Below are 21,581 nucleotides of genomic sequence, written 5' to 3'. Positions count from 1 at the left end.
TCACTTTAAACTTGAACTTACGTAGGTAGGTTGAATATATGTTTGTGACTCGCTGACACTATACTGGCTTATATTGTATTTTTATCACGAACAACTTTAACACGCAATATTTTCGACGGAAATGATAGTATTTCGGCAGCAAATGACAACCCGCGTGTATAAATAAACCACACTCATTTTGTTTGAATGATTTGAAACTGTCAAACGGCAAAATTCCGTCATCTCTTTCTGTTACACGAGTCATTATGGTAGAGAGCGAGAGATCAAACCAATCCTTCTTTTCTCACCAATGAGATCTGAGCTTATAGCCATATTATTCGTTTTCTATAAGAATTTTGAGGTGGGTGTGGCGGTTTCAAATGAGTTTCAAGGCCAAAGCTTAGTTAAATGCCCCTGATCACAGGACTAGCATAATCTGAATCCGACTCTCGGATTATACCACTAGCTAACAGATCATCAATTTTTTTCTTGAACTACTACGAGCATAAATGAACCACTCACTAGATCAATATCTTCGGGTTTTTCGTACTACTACGAGGATGCCATGATGCCATCTCGCTGATAAAACGGGGTCTTCCCTCAAAACTCCAGGCGCACGCCAGAAGCTTCAGGTGCTCTACTCCGAGGAGCTGTATGTGGGATTCCTAGAAGTAGAAGTTCATTTTCTTAGTCAGATGAACCTTGACCCCAGGAAACATTTTTATATTTTTCTGCTTCAAGGACATTTCGTGGGCTAAATAATGAATTGCTGAGTGCAATTATGTTGTCTATGGTCGTATCTTTTTTTAAAATGGCCTTGAGATTCTCTACCTTGTCTATCTTGGCTAAGTCGTGTACAAACTTTTTCCATCCAAAAAACCCGAAAATCGATCTAAAGTGTGGTTTATTTATGCACGACAATCAAATTGTCTCTTTCACTGGACATGTTAATTAACTTTATTTTATTTAATTTCAAATATAGCTGTAATCTGGAATTTGAAGCGAAACATTTTGACAAACCTCGATATCTCGTCCAAAAACGCGATTCGTCCCAATTAAGCATTTTATTGCGCGTAACATAAAACAAGCAAATAAGTTGACTGAAGAACATATTTTGGGGAAAAGGCTTTAGTCGGACGCATGTCTGTGACAGTTGGCTTGGTATTGTTTGGCATATTAGTAGTTGGTACCACTCGAATTCGTTGAACATACCATACTCTTAAAAATCACTATTCTTAGTTACGATCGTTCTTAATTATAACCGTTCTCATTTATTACCGTTATTAATTATCATGTGATGAATATGTATTAGATCAATATGTATGTGTTAAAAAATCACGTGATGAAAAAGGTTTTTTTTAGTTATCTGGTCATCCATCGATTGTGCCCATCGCCAGAAAAACGTGAAAACCTTTTATGCCTTTTATCTATGGATCTAGAATGTGTAGATTTCTTGTCTTTTTCTTTTTCTATGAATAATTGCTGTCAAAATCGGCAATTTTCTGTCACAGTTTTTTCAAATTGAATCGTTTATAAAAAAGTTCAATTATGCGGTTAACTAAAGCATTATTGACGTCTTCTATAAAAGGACGACCCTTTTTCGTGACAACTCCAATATTTTATGTCAACGCTCGTAAGTACTTGAACAATGTTGATAAAAGTTTTAAACTTGGCCTGACTGTATAATAATGACTTAATATTGTATATAATGAATGAAAAACATCGGCGTTACTTTGAACAACAAGATAAACATTAATATAACACCTGTGCGATATTTTTGAGACGGTTTGAATCAAATATGACGAAAGTTAATTGACATATTTTTGGTTTCTTAAACCACATCCATATTGACATTTCTTTCAATTTAACCTCATAATATAACTAACTAAACATCACACCGTTTCTCCGCAGGGGTAGGCAGATAGGATGGACTGCCACATAACTCTGTTTTGGCACACGCTCCTTCTGACATTCACATACATACTCTTCTGTTCTGGCTCTTGACATGACCTGACTGGAGTATTTATTTATGTGCCATGTTTTCATTGGGCTTCTCTGATGCCTTTATCACGCAAGCCTCAGGGATTTAATTTCTACAGCATTCAGTCTACCTTCATCATTCCTCTGTCAGTTCCATGCCACACTGATGTACATCAGGGTTGGTATCGGCACTCCATTATGGACTTCCACCCCTGCTGAGAAGTGGCGTGAAGTTTACTCAATTATTCAATCGTAATTTTAATTTTGCAGTTCCCCACATCGGACACTTCTACTCTGCCGTTATTGCAGACGCCGTCCAGCGCTTCGAGAAGCTCATAGACCCCAACTGCCGTGTCACCTTCAGCACGGGCACAGATGAACACGGCACCAAGGTATAATTCCTTGGAAGACTGGAAATAAATAAATAAAATCACTGCAGAGCTCATTTACAAAACTATAGTGGCTATATTTGGACCACTGCTCTACGATATTATATTTAGCTAATAAAGCTGAACAAGCTAGAAGACTTTCAAAACAGAGCTACTTATAGTTCTCTTAACAGTAGACCTCGCATCCATAAAAGTATATTTCTAATTTTCTTTTATCTTAACCTCTCAGACAAACACTTTTATTTACTTTGTGTTCCTTTGCGAACTGTCAAAATGTGAAAATTTTTCTGTTATTTACGAGTTTTATTAAAAGCTTCATTACTCACGTTTTGGGAAACGTAGCCTCATTCTAAAAAATGTTTTGGAAAGATTATGAAATTCACTATCGTATTGTATTGTTATACGTAAATATTTGCGTTTCTAAATATACATTTTCTGAAAACGTCAAAAATATGTAAAAATCGCTGACCATTATTTCAAAGCTGTGAAAAATGTAGTTTTTTCTGAGTATCATAAAGAAATAACACTTTATATATTGAAGAAATATAATTAAAAACTATTAGTCACCTCAAAATATTAACCGTCCAAACTAAAATATTTTTAATAAATTATTTAGAAACGCAATAAATTATGAACGAACAAGATGACAGATCCAATCGACTTAGATAATGCACCTCTACATTCCATAGATATTCTTGAATACAGACGCGTAGCGTTATTCATTATCGATACTCTGTTTTTTAAATCATGGCAATCCGTATACTAGTGATGGAAATAAATCGATTTTTGTAAAATCTCGCGCGTTTACGTGAAAAGACGTTCTAATGTCTTGACCGCTATTATCATATTTACGTCTTTTGACGTTCTAATGTTCTGAGTGGTTAATATATAAAAATCACTTGTCACCGTTTTGTAGTGGCAGAGATTTTTATATATTAGATAAAATTAGTTAATTAGTGATGTAAGTAGGTACTTAAACACCTACCTACTTTATTATGAACTGTAATAACATTTTTTTATTTCAAATAAGGAATTATACAATTTGTCCAAAGAAACTTCGCTATAGATCAATGACGATTCTTTTTTCAAATTTTCTTCCGGCATGTAGGTACCATAATATTGAAAAAATGTAAATGAGAAAGTCCAAATAAACACAAAGATTTCACACTTGAAAAAAGAATCATATATTGGATAAGTAAGAAATTACGCCCTTTTGTTCTAGTATCACGAGCAGTTTGGACATTGTCAAAAACAGTTCTCTCTTTGAAGAGGTTGCTAGGATGTTTTTGGCGTAAAGTTGCCTAATGTCCAAAATACAGTTTCTTTTAAAGATTTCGTCCTGATGTTCGGATCAATGGCGGGAGCGTTAGCTCCTTTCCAGGCCATAATACCGTACTCAGTTAAAGAAATAAAAAATTATTTAAAAAAATATATATATAATAATAAATGCAGTAAGGTCATATGAATCCTATAATTTCTATAACCGCTATATCCGATTTTTTGACAAAATGATCTGAGTATGACATCTTGTTCACATTTTTGCGAGCAACAAGAGGAGCCTAAAATTGAGTTTCAATACCCTCCTTATCACGACCAAAAACCATGTTAAAACTTGGAGTGAGAAACCAAATCCGCTATATCATACAGAAAGTTACTATCATAACGCGCTATATCGGATTCAACCAATCACAAGCGGTTATTTTGCCAAAATACAATATGGCCGCCGCTCTGACGCCACGTTCGTGTGTCAAAAAGATCTACGCGTGTGTTTCTAAACCCGACATGTCGGCTCAGTTGACTTTCAAAAGCCTCTATATCACGAAGTGAGTATCAAAATCCGCTTTATCCATTTTATTTATCGAAATTACTTAATTATTGCTAGACATATATAGAAAAATAAATGCTTTTCGAAATGTTATTACTCCAATTCATTATATAAAAAATTGTAATGCAATTACTTATGTACGCTAGAGATGTGACAGTTTTTTGCGGTTTTCTCCAAATCAATGAAAGTTGATATAGCGGGTATAGAAATTACACGACTCATATGTAGGATTTTCTGTTTTTTATAAGGAAAATATTTCACATATAATCCATTATGTATGAAAGAAAACCAACCCGCAAAATTCGCACTGCTAGTAGGCGTCAGAGTAGCATACGCTAGTATAGCAGAATGTACGGGAAATGTCAGAAGTTATAGATATTGTCTATTCGAGGGTATTTGCTGGTGCTGTTGATCGAGTGATCGGGTCTTTGAAAAAGTGACTCGATTGAACTTTGATAAATAACCGTGTACATTTTATTTTATATACATGCCAAGTAATATCAACAACATAACTCAATAAGTATTTTTTTTTTTAATTTAAAGGTCCAGCAGGCGGCCAGCCGGCATGACAAGCCGCCGCGCGATTACTGCGACACCATTTCCAGCCAGTACCGGACACTGTTTCAGGATGCCGGCATTGAGTATACAGACTTTATCAGGACCACGGATGAAAGACATAAGAAGGCTGTTCAGCATTTTTGGGTATGGCAATGTTTATTTTGATTCCATATTTGAATTTATTTACTTGTATTATAAATATTTTCTTTCTGTATTTCAGTTTGTTTACACATATATTTTTCACAACATGTATTCATTTTCTTTCCATATTTGAATTTGTTTACACATACATTTTTCACAGTAATCTCATGATGAGAGACATAAAAACTAGTATTTTTTGGTATGGCATCATTTTCTTTCTAAATTTTAATTGGTTTACACAGATGATTTTCGCAGTAACTTATGAATAAAATATTCAAGGCTATTTTTTAAATACATCTATTTGAATTTCATTTTTGTTTTCGGGAATTTTTGATGCAAATCTTTGATGCGGAAATTTACCCACTTTCCGACATCCGATTTAGCTGAAACTCAGCGGATAGACTGTTGATGACAATGCATTCTATCAACTTTTGGTCACCCTCATGCACACACAAACACACACACATGCATTTTTCTAAAATTGTAACATTAAATTTAATAAATAAAAATTTGCAGCTGTAAAAAAATCTTCTATCTATTTAAATAAAAATATACATGTTTGTTTGTTCAAAATCTTAAACTAAACAGCATACAAACAAAAACGTATGTTATAACTAATTGAGAAAAATTTCCTTTTTTCTTTGACATTGTGAAGAGAAAAGATATAAATCAACGATCCCAATCGAATTACTTATGTTTTTTTCACGCAAGTCGAAGAAAACGATAAAACTACCTAAACCATTGAACGAATGAGAAAATAACGATTGGTCAGTAGGTATCTCGAGAAAAAAAAGAACTTACTGACCACCATGCAAACGAGTTTAGCGTTCACTAAGTTGACATGTGATGGCTATACTCTTGCATTCGCTGCTTTTCATTTTGATTAACGTAGCTATCTAGGCTTAGAGACCGAGGTTCGTGTTCGCTTCTTTCTTTTCTTTTAATGCCCCCCTCCCCCATCACAGGGACCAGGATAAAAGAAATAGGTGTGGAAATAAAAGGTTTCAATTTATTTTTTCAGAAAGAGTTAAAGGCTCGAGATTTTATTTATTCTTCAAACTACTCCGGATGGTATTGTGTTAGTGATGAGACCTTCTTAACTGAATCAAATCTGCGGGAAGAAGTTAGAGATGGAAAAACGGTAAGTTCCTCTTTTTCTCGTTGCTAAACAATTATTGTTTCTTATGGCTACTAAATATTTCGTTCAACCTTAAAATGGTATTTATGTACTTGCAATCAAAGTAGTGGAAAGTTAATTGAAAGAAAACATAAATTTTGCTATGTTTTATGCAATGTTATTTTATCAACATTTGTAATCATAAACAATTTGATATGTTGACACTTCAACAATTAAATTTATATTCCACAATAAATTATTAGTTACGTCAACACTGAATTAACAAGAGCAAACTGTCATGATTCCAATTCAAAGTGTCCATTGTTTCGTCACAAATTTCATCATCATAACTACATAACTGACATTTTACCAATCACCCTTAAACATCTATTATAAGTATATGCCTATCGCTGCAGGGCTATGACCCAAAGACCCTCAGGAATATCACATTTCACCTTCATGAAATGATATACAGGGTTTTCCAATAAGAGGTGTTATTTTGAATAGCCCGCTATTTCGGTAGATGTTACTTTTGAAGCTGTCATTTATTGACATTTGACAAGTAGAAACTACGCCATTAATAAAAATGGAACGATACACGCTTCAACAACGCATAGAAATTATTAAAATTCACTTGAGTGAATCAAATGCAAATCATCTTGAGTGATGAGGCCCATTTCCACCTCGGTGGCTTCGTCAACAAGCAAAATTGTCACATCTGAGGCTCGGAAAACCCAAGAGTTATTGTTGAAAAGCCTCTCTATCCTCAACGTGTGACTGTTTGTGGTGCGATTTATGGTCCGGCGGAGTCATTGGACCTTACTTTTTCGAAAATGAGGCTGGAGCAACAGTTACGGTGAATGGATTGCACTATCGAGAGATAATTAATGATTTTTTATGGCCGGAATTGGATGGTATTGATCTGGATAACGTTTACTTTTAACAAGACGGCGCTACGTGCCACACAAGCAACGAAACCATTGATCTTTTACAATTGAATATCAAAATAACACCTCTTATTGGAAAACCCTGTAAATTCAGAATGACCCAGAGAGGTAGATACAATAGATTCTTATTTAGACGCTAGATAGTGCTGCTATTCACTATCGCCAGGGCCAGTCCTGTGCAGGCACAATTGGAGCAGTCCACTCCAGGCGCCGACTTGCCAAGGCGCCAAAGCGCTGATAATACCTTACATCTAACACAGCGCCCTTGAGATGTTTACTAGTGCCAGGCGCCGTTGGTTCAGGGCCAGCCATGACAATCGTCTTTGTATTTTTCAAACCAACTAATAAAATATCTTTAAAGCCCAGCTACACTACTCGCGAAGTTGATCGAAGTTGACCGAATACGATAGTGTGGGCACGAACTTCACTTCGCTTCGGGCAACTTCGCTTCGCTTCGCCCGACTTCCGATTGTTGTCGGTAAATGCGCCCGAGTCAAAGGACTCGAAGCGTTACTCGCGAAGTTGCACGAGTGTGTGGGCACGCACTTCGAACTTCGGCTAACTTCGTCGAGGACTTCGTCGAAGCGAGTAGTGTAGCTGACACTTTACAGTGCGCTTGAGGTGATTTCACAAAAACGACGCTATACAAATTATCCAATTATGTATTATTATTAATACCAGTTGAATTCTACTAAATTAGATTTTTAAATAATAATAATTATATTTTTGGGAGTTCATCGTCCAAAGGACCCCAACTGCTGTAGCCAATGTTGGTAGTCCTTAAAATAATTTAAAGTGTCATCAATGTTTTGTTTTCAGGTGAAACTTTCAATAGAATCGGGACATACCGTTGAGTGGACAGAAGAACAGAATTACATGTTCCGTTTGAGTTCTTTAAAATCGGATTTGAAGTATTGGCTTAAACAGGGTAATTAATTTTATTTTGTTTTTGTCCAACATTTGACTTGATCCTTATTAGTTTGTTATTAATAGACAAAACACTTCATATTTTACAATTGAGTACCTGGATGCAAAAACGACCTCATTGCAAAAATCGTGTTTTGAGATATTCGCGTTTAAACATTTTCAACTAATATAATTCATCAACTGTAGTACTTTTGTTCAACAGTATTTTATCTTATAATGAACACATCTTTCTTCTGTAATATTTTTTAATGTTTTGGACAAAAAATATTAACCCTTTGTTTTTTAAATTAAAAAAAGTAGGTATGATATAGAGGTCGTTCTTGCATAAAACTGTTTTTATCCTTATTCATAGGGATAAAATAACTAGAACTTCATTGGTTTTCTTATTTTAAGTGATTAAACAATAAGAACATTGTTGTTTTTATAATATTTTATTTATTGTAAAGTATCTAAAACAATAAAACATGAGTTTTTAAAACTGATTTTAATACAGTGGGTAAAGAAGGAATCGATCGTTCAAATAAAACGTTTTACGGAAAAACGACCTCTGGTTCCTGAGGTCGTTTTTGCATCCAGGTACTCAATTTAGGTCCCAGGGTGTAGTTAACCCTTGGAATGCCAAGCTAAAATGCCGAGCGACTCGCTGTGCGCCGGCTGACACTATTTTCTTAATAACTTATTTTTTGCAAAATTATGTTTTTGTAAATTATACCGTCTTACCAAATGATGCGTGTAAATGAAAATGTTAATATTTGTTGAAAATCTTAAATCTCCGAATACCATAAAATCGTTGCAAGTGTGGTGAGTTACTACCACATACGCTGGGGATACATACGCTAGCATTCAAGCGGTTAATGAGAAAATACTTTTTCTTCTTTCCAGATGGTATTATTCAGCCAGCCAAGTACCAGCACATAATATTGAATTTGCTGGCAAAAGACGAGTATTTACCTGACATTTCTATAAGTCGACCTATTAATAGGGTTAACTGGTCTATTGCAGTAAGTTGTAATCATAATTAGTTTATTTAAAAAATATTTTATTATTTTTCTTAAAAGAGAGACAATCATTCCCGGGTTACGTATAACCTCACAATATTGAAAAATTCAAACTTCCATCAAATTGGAGGGAAAATATTGCATTTGCAATGATGGAAAGTTTATAGAAGACTTAGCTTAACTTAGAACAGCTTACAAATGTCTCGTCCCCGACTTCGGCTACCATTTGCATTCGCATCATATATTTTATATTATTTATCTTCGTACCTTTCGTTTACATCGGTATTTCAACAAAAGGATAGTATATTATTGAGCACTTGATAGGCAATGCGTTTGAAGCTTTACGAAATAATAATTTAGATAACATATTTTGTTATTGTAATAATTCAATTACTGGAATGAGGGTTTTCATGACCGTGAAGCGTATTTAAATACCGATAGGCGGACCGTAATAAACATATTACAAGGTTAATTGAGTTGCATTTCAAATAATATTCGATTTTCGTTGAGTACTTTTATGGCTTTTGTATGCTGAGTTACTACGTAGAAAGTTTAATTATTTTCGAAGATATAGCGATTTATAACAAATTAAAGAAATTCGCCCGGGACCTTTATTTTCGCCCGGAGACAGCGTAGTTATTTTGTTAAAATTGATTGTTACATGGTGGCCATTGTTATTGATGATAAAGTTTTTATGATAAAGGCTAGTTTTTTTTCCTTCTCTTTTTTAAACCAAAATATGAACCTGTGACCTCAAAATAGGTTTTTAGTTGTCAGTTAGGGTTTAATTAAAACATAAATTTTAAAAAAACTAGCCTAAAAAATTACATAAACTTCTACTTGAAAACGTGGCGAGAAGAAAAATTATCCGCTTTTTTATCGAAATAGCTACTAAAATGCATTATTTAACATTTTCGGAAACTGAAATACTTACATCTCATTGTTATCTAACTTATACCCGGTGGTTTCGTTAATTAAAACTGCGTATTGACCGTGTCCCTATTTTCTGTATATTTATCAATTTGGCCACTAACCGGTTTGTATGATGTGTCTAGGTGCCCGATGATCCAACGCAGGGAATATACGTGTGGCTAGATGCCCTGGTCAACTACCTGACGGCCATTGGCTATCCGGACCCATCAGAAATGGCTGCCAGAGGCCACAGCTGGCCAGCCGATGTCCACGTTGTGGGTAAAGATATTCTCAAGTTAGTAGCTATTTTCATTAAAAGTTAGAATTTAAAAAAATTGACATTTTACAAGAGCTTCCCGTCTGAAAGGTGTACAATAAACGTATGTCATGTGGACGTAATAAATGTGCATATCTAGAATCTACCGTGTTATTCCTTCTTTTATACTGATAATTCTTCCGTAACTAAACTTACCAACATTAAAAGAAGGAAGAGAAAGGGCGTGATTTGATTGAGACTTTATTTGAACATTATACATAGTTGTGTCTGTACATATTCGAAATTTCTTCACGACCAACACAAACGTGGACACTCAAACAAAATGAACCAAACATCTTTTGCAACCAATCCTAGGAAAACACTTCCTTGCAAATAGAGTAGTGGAAGCATGGAACAAGATTCCACAAATCATCATCGATGCTACAAATAATAAATCAATTTAAAGCTACACTAGATTCTTATTTAAAGAGAAGAAAGGATTAACTTTTTTGTTTTTCAAATGTTTCTGGTTTTCACCCTTCTATGGTGTTCTAGGCTGTCATTACGAAATATGTAATATGGGGGAATGTGAATTTATATATTATTTTCATTTAAATGGGCATATTTCATAAGAAGGTTGGAGTTGAGTTCAGACTTAGAAGAAATGAGATGTTGAACTGACGGGAGGCAATTTTAGATAAGGACTATTTTTTTAATAAATCAACTCAAATATTGTGCAATTAAATATGAGTGAATCAGCAGAATGCTGCCTGTTCATTAAATAGTAATTATTGCTATAACACTTCATTTGATGCAGATTGTATTTATTGACTGAATCGCAAGAAATCTCTAAATAGTATAAAATAAAGTCGCTATCCGCATCTGTCTGTTTGTGCGCTTAGTTCTTCTATTCTACGCAATGGATGGTGATAAGGTTTTCACTATCGTTTAGAGAATTTCTTGCGAAAGGTTTACATATATGATACATGCATATTATATTGAACTCAATAAAGACAGTAATTTCGGAAGTCACTGTTCCAACGAAAATAGATATTACCCCGGAAGCTTTCTCAATTTTTTTTCGGGAAAAAATTGAATCCATTTGTGCTTCCGCATCTCACGCCCCTCCGCCAATATTCACTTTAAATTCTAAAGGAATTTTGTCTTCCTTCAAACCCACAACGCTGGAAGAAGTAATAAAAATTATTTCAAGCTCGCCTAATAAACAGTGCAGTCTTGATCCCATACCGACATGGTTATTAAAACAATGTTCTACTGTTTTAGCTCCATTCCTAGTTCATGTTTTTAATAAATCACTTAGCACGGGTGACTTTCCTGAACCACTCAAGACAGCTGTAGTTACACCAATCCTGAAAAATTCACATCTAGACGCCGATAACTTAGGTAATTATCGGCCCGTTTCAAACTTACCATTTATTTCAAAAATCCTGGAGAAAATTGCTGCCGCACAAATAACCAGTCACTTGAATTCAAATAAATTATTCGCAAAACGTCAATCTGCGTACAGAAAGTTCCACTCAACTGAAACCGGACTACTTCGTATGCTATCAGACATAACGCTGGCCGTAGAGTCAGGTAAGTTATCACTTATCTCACTCCTAGACATGAGTGCAGCGTTTGACACGATTGATCATGAATTCCTCATTAGGAGATTAGAGGAAACATTTGGTTTGAATTCCGACATAAAAAATTGGCTGGTATCTTATTTATCCAATCGCTTACAAGCCGTGAGGGTTGGAAATAAATTGTCCAACTTCGCAACACTTTCTTCAGGGGTACCCCAGGGATCCGTTTTGGGTCCACTTCTCTTCATCCTTTTTACAAATGATGTCGCCAAAATAATCGAGTCATTTGATCTCTTGTCTCACTGCTACGCTGACGATCAGCAAGTTTATTTTTACTGCGCTCCAAATGAAATCAATAGTCTCAAGATCCGTATAACTGAATGTCTAGAAGCAATAACTCGTTGGATGTCTTCAAACAAGCTGAAGCTCAATCCATCTAAGACTGAGTTCCTCTGGGTAGCTACAAACAAACGTCAACATTTCATAGACAATTCACCTATTACTATTTCCGGCAGCGATATCATCCCAAAAACAACAGTCAAACTTCTCGGTGTCAATTTAGATTCAGACTTTTCGTTTAAAAGTCAAATAAATAGGACTGTAAGCACCGGTTTTTTTCACCTAAGACAACTCAAGTCTGTCCGAAGAAACCTTCCTTCAGAAGCAACAAAACTACTTATCAACTCTTACGTAGTCTCACGTCTCGATTACTGCAACGGCATTTATGCCAGCCTTCCAAAATATCAAATTGACAAACTTCAATCAGTGTTTAATGCAGCAGCACAGCTCATAACCGGGGTTTCAAAATATTCGCACATTTCAGAACACCTTCGTAACCTTCACTGGCTCAAGTGCCCTGAAAGAATCCAGTACAAACTGTGCTGGATGGTGTTTAAATCCATCAATGAAATGGCCCCACTCTACATCTCTGAACTATGCGTCCCGGAAAACACTGGTCTGAGGCAGTCAACGCTTAGATCAGCAACATCATCAGCTGTAGGCAGACTGATAGAACCTAAGCGCAAGCCAAATACTAAGTTTGGTGATCGCGCTTTCGGAGTATCTGGGCCGAAGGCTTGGAATAAACTCCCTCCGGAACTAAGATCCATAACAAGTCCAACAGAATTCAGGTCTAAACTAAAAACTTACCTTTTTAAGTTGTCGTACCCTTAAATTAAATATACCAATCCTAAGAGAGAGTCTAGTTATATTCAATTTTTCAATTAAGTCCTAAACCCTGTATCTAAATTTCGCCAATAAACAATTAGATAATATTAATTAAGTGTTAATCTCAAGTGACCTACCAGGTAAGTATTGTACTGTATATTTTCTCCATAAATAGTTAAGTAATAACACTGTAGAAATGTATTGTAAGTTTGTACAGCGCCCTTGAGGTGTTTTTGCACAAAAACGGCGCTATAAAAGTCATCCAGGTATTATTATTATTATTATTATTAAAGAAAGTTGAGAAAAGTCAATGTCAAAATCAAAAAAAATCAATGTCAAAAATCAAAATCAAAAATCAATAATCAAGATGTAAAAATATATTCGGGCACTACATTGCTAACGCTGGCTAAACCTTAAGAGATACATCAAAATAATGCACTACGGAATTGTATATCTTTAAAAGGCCTACAGGAAAGTCTACTATGGTATATTTCTATCTCCTAAGGATAACCCCCAACATGTCGGCTAGTGATATTATAAGTAATGTGTGACACCTTTTATAGAGTGAAATAATTATTATTGTCCCCTCTATCTATTGCTTCCAAAATAATTTAAATAAATTCATAGTTTAACTATACATCTATTTTACAGATTCCACGGTCTCTACTGGCCTGCCTTCTTGATGGCCGTGGGGCTTCACCCCCCCAGGAAAATCCTCTGCCACGGCCACTGGACGGTGGAGGGCCACAAGATGTCCAAGTCCCTGGAGAACGTGGTGAATCCCTACGACACACTCGGCGGCCTGGAGGCGCTCCGGTTCTTCCTACTAAGGGAGGGGACCATGCACAGTGACGCTAGTGAGTTTTGACCTGTCTCGTAGGTAGTTGTTAAGATTTGTTTGGGCTTGATGAAGTCTTCAATAACAGACACATGTTTTTTTTTGTTTTTACTGCACAAAACTGCATTTCACTTTATTTAATGCTACAAAGAGTTAAATTATTCCCGACCCGGACAAAACACTTTTACTAATGGCCTGTAGACCATAATGACTGCTTGTTACTATTTTATAGGAGAGAAGAAGTGAAAAATCCAGTCGGCGAGGCTTTTTATAATCTAACCAAGTAACACACATTGACAAGCTAATTGTAAACAATTGATAAAGCAAAACATCTGTTTTATCTGTTAGCCCTAGTTTGACCTCTGACCGCTAGGTGCTAGGCAGGAGCCTATAAAGTAACTGGTGGTGAACTTTGCTAATGGTTCGTACATTTTTAGCAGTAGTTCAAACCCTTAACTATCAAGGATCCACTCAACCCCTGTGGTATATATAAATATAGCCAAATGTACCCCTATGGTATATTTATATTTTGCAATGTATTTCTCTTAAACGACCTGTCAAAATGTTGATTACACGGGAAAAAGTTAAAATGCAAACATTGATTTTTAAAGTCGCTTACCAATGGTTTTTATCGTGTAAACTGTAATTACCAATTGAAACAAAACATATTTAATAAGTCAAAGTTTTTGTCACTTTTTTTTTTTTTCGTTTTAAATTAAAAAATTTAATGAAAAATTTGCCAACCTTGATAAATATTCATAGTTTTTTTGGGAGTGCCCTATGGTAAACTTTTGAAGGCATAAACAAAGCGTGGTGTTCTCTCCTTCTAACACTGTTTAGCCCTTGAGGGCCGGTGCCCTGCATTTGCAGTGTTGAAGAATCATTCCTATGCACGGTACAAAGCACTGCGATTGCAGTGACGACCTTATACAATAATTTTGTCTTCGTATATTACCTCTACTGGGTTAGTTAAAGACAAAATAAATATATCTCTTTATCAAGTACGGTATTGTCTACGTGTTAACTTTAACAAAAAAACCTTTTTTTTATTGAAGTTTCCCACCTTGTCATACGGTTAAATCATAATATATCTCGCCATAATACAAAATGAGATTGCATGTCCGTGTCAGGCTGGGAGAAATATCTCCCAAAATTGCTCTACGGGTTAATGTAGATAATAACTCACTCGGAAAACTAGTAGGATTATTATCAGGACCCTGCCACTTCACACACACCCGACACATGCAGCTGTTGGGAATGGAAAGCAAACACCGATAGCTGTAGGATTTCAGAATGGGTTGTATACTTGTATCAAGGTTCAATAGACGCCCAAGTAAATCTGGCTTCCAAGAAACTGGGCGTTCTGTATACAGCTAAAAGATTCTTCATTAGTATTTTATTTATTTATTTACGAGCGGAGACGGTTTACTTCTTCTCTATGTAGGTATCTACGAAATGACTAATTCAAAGATTCAAAAATCAATATATAAACCTGCACTATTTGTAAAAGTAAATTATAAATTTTTGCAAATCGAAATAACTGCATACATATGATTATATAAAAGTGGAATAAAAAGTTAGGTGCATAATGTAAAGATCCATTATTAGCTTATTTTCTATCTGAGTAGGCATACTGTTATATAAAAAAGAAACTTGATAGAGCGGAGAAAGTTTACATGTAGTTCCCGTGAGCACTTAGGGCATAGGCCCATTGTGCTATCTCTCATTTTACCTCAATCCTTTAAGAGTAACCCGGTTCCTTTTATAAATTTCACTAGGGTTGACATTGGATATGTGGCTATGTCTTCAGTTTCCACAATGTGTCTTCCCAGGTCTCATATCTCCTCTCCAATCCCCCTTGGTTCCCTGAAGGCCCCACGAGAAAAGAGGGCCCCATCTCTCCTCTTCACTCCTCCTTGGTTCCCCGAAGGCCCCATAGGGGAAGAGTCCACTCCCCGTTGGTTCCCTGAAGGCACCACGACGAAAGAATCCACTTGCCTTTAGTTCCTTGAGGGCTCTACCTGGGAAGAGGGCCTCATCTCTCCTCTCCATTCCTTTCCACTCCTCCTTGGTTCCCTGAAGGCCCCACAAGGGAAGAGAGCCTCATCTCTCCTCTCCACTCCCTTTAGTTTCTCTGAAGGCCCCATAAGGGAAGAGTTCATGGAGGTGTCCTCAGCTCTCCTCCTTGGTTCCCTAAAGGCCCCACGAGGGAAGAGGACGTCGTCTCTCCTCTCCACTCCTTGGTTACCTAAAGGCCCCACGATGGAAGAAGACTTCGTCTCTCCTCTCCACTTTTACTTGGTTCCCTTCTCTCCAATAGTAACCGGCTGCCAATACAATGCCCTATACAAATTTCAAGTATGTCCTTTGAATTTGGATGCCACCTCTTGACTGTATCTAAACCAAGTTGATTCTAAGGATAGTGGTTCCCCTGTTTAATAATTCATTTTTAACAGACTGATTGCCATCTCTAATGTACAGACGCAATGTAGGTATTCTGAGTCTGTTGGACAGGTGTTCAATGAAAACTGCTCGAAGGAGCTAGCAGCGTTGAACCCCTGTGCACTGGTGCACCTGCATGAAAATCTATGAACTCGAACAGAATACCATATCTAATAATATCTTCACAGCTTAGCTCTAAATGTCTCTTGAAAATTTTTGTAAGACAGATTTCAATGGTTTTATAATTAAGTCAACGAAATTATTAGAGATGTGCCGATTATGACTTTCGCCGACTAGCCGACTAGCCGATTAGTCGGTTGTAATAAGACCGACTAGTCGGCTAAGCCGATTACGGTTTCGGGGATAGTTCTAGGTACCCTGAAATGTCGCGCATGACCAAAGTGTACCTCTGCTGTCCCGCAAGTTCTGTTTACAGTGAGAAGCTGTTCTCAGAGGCCGGAAACATATATGAAACAAAAAGAAATCGATTGCTACCAGAAAGGCAGAAGCTTTAGTCTCCTTACATCATAATTTACCCTTAATTAAAAAATATAAGTTATAAAAAATATAAGGAGATTATGATATTTTTGGTTGTCACAATTGTGACTTTGATTTGATTAGATTATGTAGGTATGGTTATAAGAAATATGTTTTTTTCATTTTTTTTTTGTTTTTATCAAACAGTTCATGTTTAGAATTTTTGGATATATATATATATATATATATAATATATACATATATTACTGTGCATCTTGTACATACAATCTTGATTTAATACATATAACTGAGTTTGTTAATTGAAAAAATCTACTTTTTATTTTAATAATAAGAAATACTTATAAATGTTCATTGAAGATAAGAAGATATTATGTTGTTTTTTATGTTAATTAGGATAGATACTAATTTTGTTCAATAAATGTCATAATTATGTTTTGTTTACAAGCAAGTAATTTTAAAAAGTGATTACCAAAGGAAAGATTGCTTTACATTTTTTAATGTATAAGACTGATTATAAAAAGAAAATATATATAATCAAGGTTTTTATTTCATGTAGTTCCCCCGCATTCATATTATTGAGAAATACATACAACGTAAGAAGCCGGATAGTCGGCGCTCTTTGCCGATTAGTCGCCGACTAATCGCCGACTACAATAGTGGCCGGATAGTCGGCTTTACCGACTAGTCGCCGACTAGTCGGAACATCTCTAGAAATTATCATTTCTCACTAATTAAAACCATTTTATTGCCCATATTTCTGCCACTCATAAAAGCAGCATCATCATAGTTTTTTCCTTTCTTCTTTTTCCAGACTACAGCGAGACCAAGATGGTGCGGGTCCTAAACAGCCAGCTGGCCGACACTCTCGGCAACCTGCTCTCCCGCTGCACCGGACTGAACCTAAACCCGCGCCAGGAGTTCCCACAGCTCCACATTGAAGAGTTTAGGCGGCTTAAGCAGGATGAAAATGCCACCAAACTGATTGAATCTGTCCATGGTTTGGCTGGTAAGTTGTTTTTGTTTGTTTATCGTTTAAATCTCTCTCGCATAAGAAGTTTAGGCCATTGTGCTGGAGAGAAAAGGATAGCATTGAAACTTCAATAATTAAAACAATACCATACTACTTGATGAAGTGACATTTTTTTGTCTTCAACTGACCCAGTAGAGGTAATATCTGAGGATAAAATGAATATAAGGTCGACACTACAATTGCAGCGCTTTGTACCGTGCGTGGGCATGATTCTTCAACACTGCAAATTCGGGGGTCCGGCTTCTAAGAGTTAATTACATTAATTAATTTTGGAACTCTATTAATGGAGGACTGAATGCGGTGACTGCTAAAATTGTCAAAAGAAGCAAAGTTAGCCATCCACAATGGAGAGGTGATACCAACCCTGATGTTTGCAAGCGAGGCGTTGAACTGGCAGAGGAAGAATGAATGCTGTAGAAATGAGATCCCCGAGTTATTTGTGGTAGTGATTCAGATTAACCTCTCAGACAAAGACTTTTATTTACTATGTGTTCCTTTGAGAACTGTCAAAACGTGATAATTTTTGTGTTATTTACGAGTTTTGCTAAAAGCTTCATCACTCACGTTTTGGGAAACGTAGCCTCATTCTAAAAAATGTTTTGGAAAGATTATGAAATCCACTATCGCATTGTGTTGTTATACGTAAATATTTGCGTTTCTAAATATACATTTTATGAAAACGTCAAAAATATGTAAAAATCGCTTACCATTATTTCAAAGCCTGGAAAAATGTACTTTTTTCTGAGTATCATAAAGAAATAACACTTTATATATTGAAGAAATATAATTAAAAACTATTAGTCACCTCAAAATATTAACCGTCCAAACTAAAATATTTTTAATAAATTATTTAGAAACGCAATAAATTATGAACGAACAAGATGACAGATTCAATCGGCTTAGATAATGCACCTCTACGTTCCATAGATATTCTTGAAAACAGACGCGTAGCGTTATTCATTATCGATACTCTGTTTTTTATATCATGGCAATCCGTATACTAGTGATGGAAATAAATCGATTTTTGTAAAATCTCACGTGTTTACGTGAAAAGACGTTCTAATGTCTTGACCGCTATTATCATATTTACGTCTTTTGACATTCTAATGTTCTGAGTGGTTAAGAAAGGGACGCTCAGATGGTTTGGACTTGTAGAGCGGACGAACGAAGAAAAGAGTGTTAAGGAGAATATGTGACGTGAAAGTGAATGGTTGAAAAAGTCAGAGACGCCCGAGAAAGACAAGCCATATTCAAATGATTCAAATACTATATACGAATATGTACGAGATGACGTGTGAATGAAGCATGGCGTGTTTGGCGTTGAATCCTATCTCCTATCTGTTAGTTAGTTCAAAATTGGGACTCTTCTTATTCTTTGTCTTTTTATTATTCTTTTAATGTGAAACCTCACAAGAGCGCCCTTGTCTGTACAGTGTTAAGGCAGGGGAGTTATGGCACCATCTGATTGGGCAGCGTTGTGAGGCGGGTTAAGGTAGGAGCTGTAGGAAGGGCTTTATTAATGCGGGTCTTGAAGAGGAAAGAGTCCACTCGCCCTTGGTTCCCTAAGGGCCCCCACCAGGGAAGAGGGCCTCATCTCTCCTCTCCACTCCTCCTTGGTTCCCTGAAGGCCCCACAAGGGAAGAGTTCATGAAGGTGGCCTCTTACACAAAAATAACTCGAAGAAGTGGCCCGTTCTCATAAAGGCAACATCAACTGTGAACGGGTGTTCAGCTCGTGTACATCGAGTTTCACGCACGTGCACCGGGGATCAATGCTGCTAGCTCCTTAGAGTAGGCTCCATTAAAATACCTGCAGAACAGACTCAGCAAGCCCACATTGCATCTGTGCATTAGAGATGGCAATCGGTCTGTTAACAATGGATTGTCAATCAGACGGACCGCCCTCCTTTGTACAGAATTAAGTAGGTTTAACAAGTATTGTGGGGCTCCAGTCCAGAGGTGGCTCACAAATTTTATTGTTGAGCGTGCTTGAGATTTGTATAGGGTTGGCTGGTTACTATTGAAGAATCTGCTAGTCCTATACAAGACACCCAGTTTCTTGGAAGCCAGATTTACTTGGGCTTCTATAGAGCCCCGATACTTGAGCCGGTCTGATATACTTACTCCAGCATTTCAATGGAGTCTTTATTGGGGAGGGTGCTTCCATCAAATTGCACCAGACACGCTTGAGTTTTTGAGACGTTAAAACTTACCCCAAACACAAACCTTCTCAAGGTGGTGGTCAACTTTTTGTCACAAAACTTCCCGAGCTGTACGAACATCATAAGTGGAAGGGGGCTTTTCAAAAAGCTAACCTTCGTGAACGCTGCTGTCATCAGCGTAGCAATGAATTGGAGCACATTCAATGAGATCGTTGGTGTGCCACAAAAACAGCGTCAGCGACAGCACAAATCCTTTTATATGTAATAATTGAGATTTTTTAAAAATGTTGATTAATTATTAATTTGTATTTCAGCTGTATGCCACAATCACTATTCAAACTTTAACTACTACCGAGCCGTTGACGCGATAATCGTAACCCTCCACGCTGCGAACCTTTTCTTCGAGACCCAGAAACCCTGGCTCATCAGAAAACTTCCCGAGCGCCAGAAAGACTTGGATGTCATCCTCCACGTCACCATGGAGACACTGAGGATCTGCAGCATCATCTTGCAGCCGGTCCTTCCACAGATCTCTTCAAAGATCTTGGATAAGTTGGCCATTCCCAAAGACTGCAGGAATTGGGAACATCTGGACTGCATCAGCTGGCAAAATGATCTTATTTTAGAGACGAGAAGCATATCGGACGATAAACAAATTATCTTTCAACGGATTTTAATGGATAAAGGGGAAATGAAAGTCAATGCTTGAATTTTGCAAAAGTCAGAGTAAATAAATACTTAATTGGTTTTGGACCTTAGATAATAGAAACAAGGGGAGATTTGGCATGGAAGCGTGCCACAAGCTACAGCGAAACTACACGGACTATCGAAGCAGCGGAGCCAAAGAAGTGTGTAGGTAGAAAAAAATGCAGAGCACCGCTGTGCGTAGATGTGATTTGCAGTGGTATGGTTAAACAATGGTACATGCAGTTTTATGATAATAATGGTTCATGGCCCATCTCCCTTGTTTCTATTATCCATGTTTTGAACACTGAAGATATAAACCGATAGAATTGTTATGTGGGCGTGTCTATATGGCCGAAGTCAGGTCATTTTATCTTACTTCAGATGAAATTGATCAATAATGTTCATATGTAAAAATATTTCTTGAACATATGATCAATTTCATCGGCCTGTCTGGGACTTAAGAGTCGAAGGGTCTTGAATTGAAGTGAATTGAAATATTGTGAGTGTGTTTTTATATGAAAAGTACTTTGGGTTCCTCATAACAAATGTTTATCATAGCAAAAGAATTAGAGTGATTTATACAAATGAAGGCTGTATTGTTAATTAATATATAATATTTTTTATTTGATTGTTTTGATTTTATATAAATTTATTTAAATCAGTTGATTATTTATTTGCAGTTTTTTTTTATTAAAATATTTTTCATCAAAGAAAATAAATTTAAAAATAATTGTCCTAGTTTAAATCTTAGCTGCAAATCAGGAAATCTCTTTGTTTATCCAACTAAAACTCTTAAACGGTGAGCTCTGACATCATGAAATTTGCACAGATTTTTTTTTGCCCGTGATTTCTAGATCAATGCAACTGTTTTCAACTCGCAACATCAAGAGATACGGAGCTTTGACATACATATTTGACTCTTTAAAAAAGGCAAGATGCCACATTATAATTGTTTAAAATAAGTAAAAATTGTGTTGAAACTCTGAAGACAAGGGTGGTCAAAGGTAATATTTATGTATTTAAAAATATATATTAAGTGTTTAATGTGACTACTCAATTATTAGATTTATAAAACAGGGTGTATCAGAACGTATTCGACAAACTTTAACCACCAATGTTTAACTTTAATCAGCTTTAATGTTC

General features: G+C 36.3%; 1 protein-coding gene across 1 annotated transcript; it reads left to right on the top strand.

Annotated features, from left to right (window-relative positions):
* The first annotated feature begins 1,476 nt into the window (after positions 1 to 1,476).
* MetRS-m (Methionyl-tRNA synthetase, mitochondrial) lies at positions 1,477 to 21,034 on the top strand. Its single transcript, XM_089646911.1, has 10 exons — positions 1,477 to 1,612; positions 2,230 to 2,351; positions 4,717 to 4,875; positions 5,894 to 6,013; positions 7,756 to 7,864; positions 8,746 to 8,864; positions 9,917 to 10,068; positions 13,434 to 13,639; positions 17,372 to 17,566; positions 20,066 to 21,034. The coding sequence occupies exons 1-10, from the start codon at positions 1,528 to 1,530 to the stop codon at positions 20,458 to 20,460; spliced, it is 1,662 nt and encodes a 553-aa protein (XP_089503037.1). The 5' UTR covers positions 1,477 to 1,527; the 3' UTR covers positions 20,461 to 21,034.
* The last annotated feature ends 547 nt before the right edge of the window (positions 21,035 to 21,581 follow it).

The sequence above is a fragment of the Hesperophylax consimilis genome, chromosome 25 (assembly GCF_061612785.1).
Source record: "Hesperophylax consimilis isolate HC1 chromosome 25, BYU_Hcon_1.0, whole genome shotgun sequence".
Taxonomy (NCBI): domain Eukaryota; kingdom Metazoa; phylum Arthropoda; class Insecta; order Trichoptera; family Limnephilidae; genus Hesperophylax; species Hesperophylax consimilis.
The sequence above is the reverse complement of the archived record's forward strand: the minus strand, read 5'-3'. Positions and strand labels throughout refer to the sequence as shown.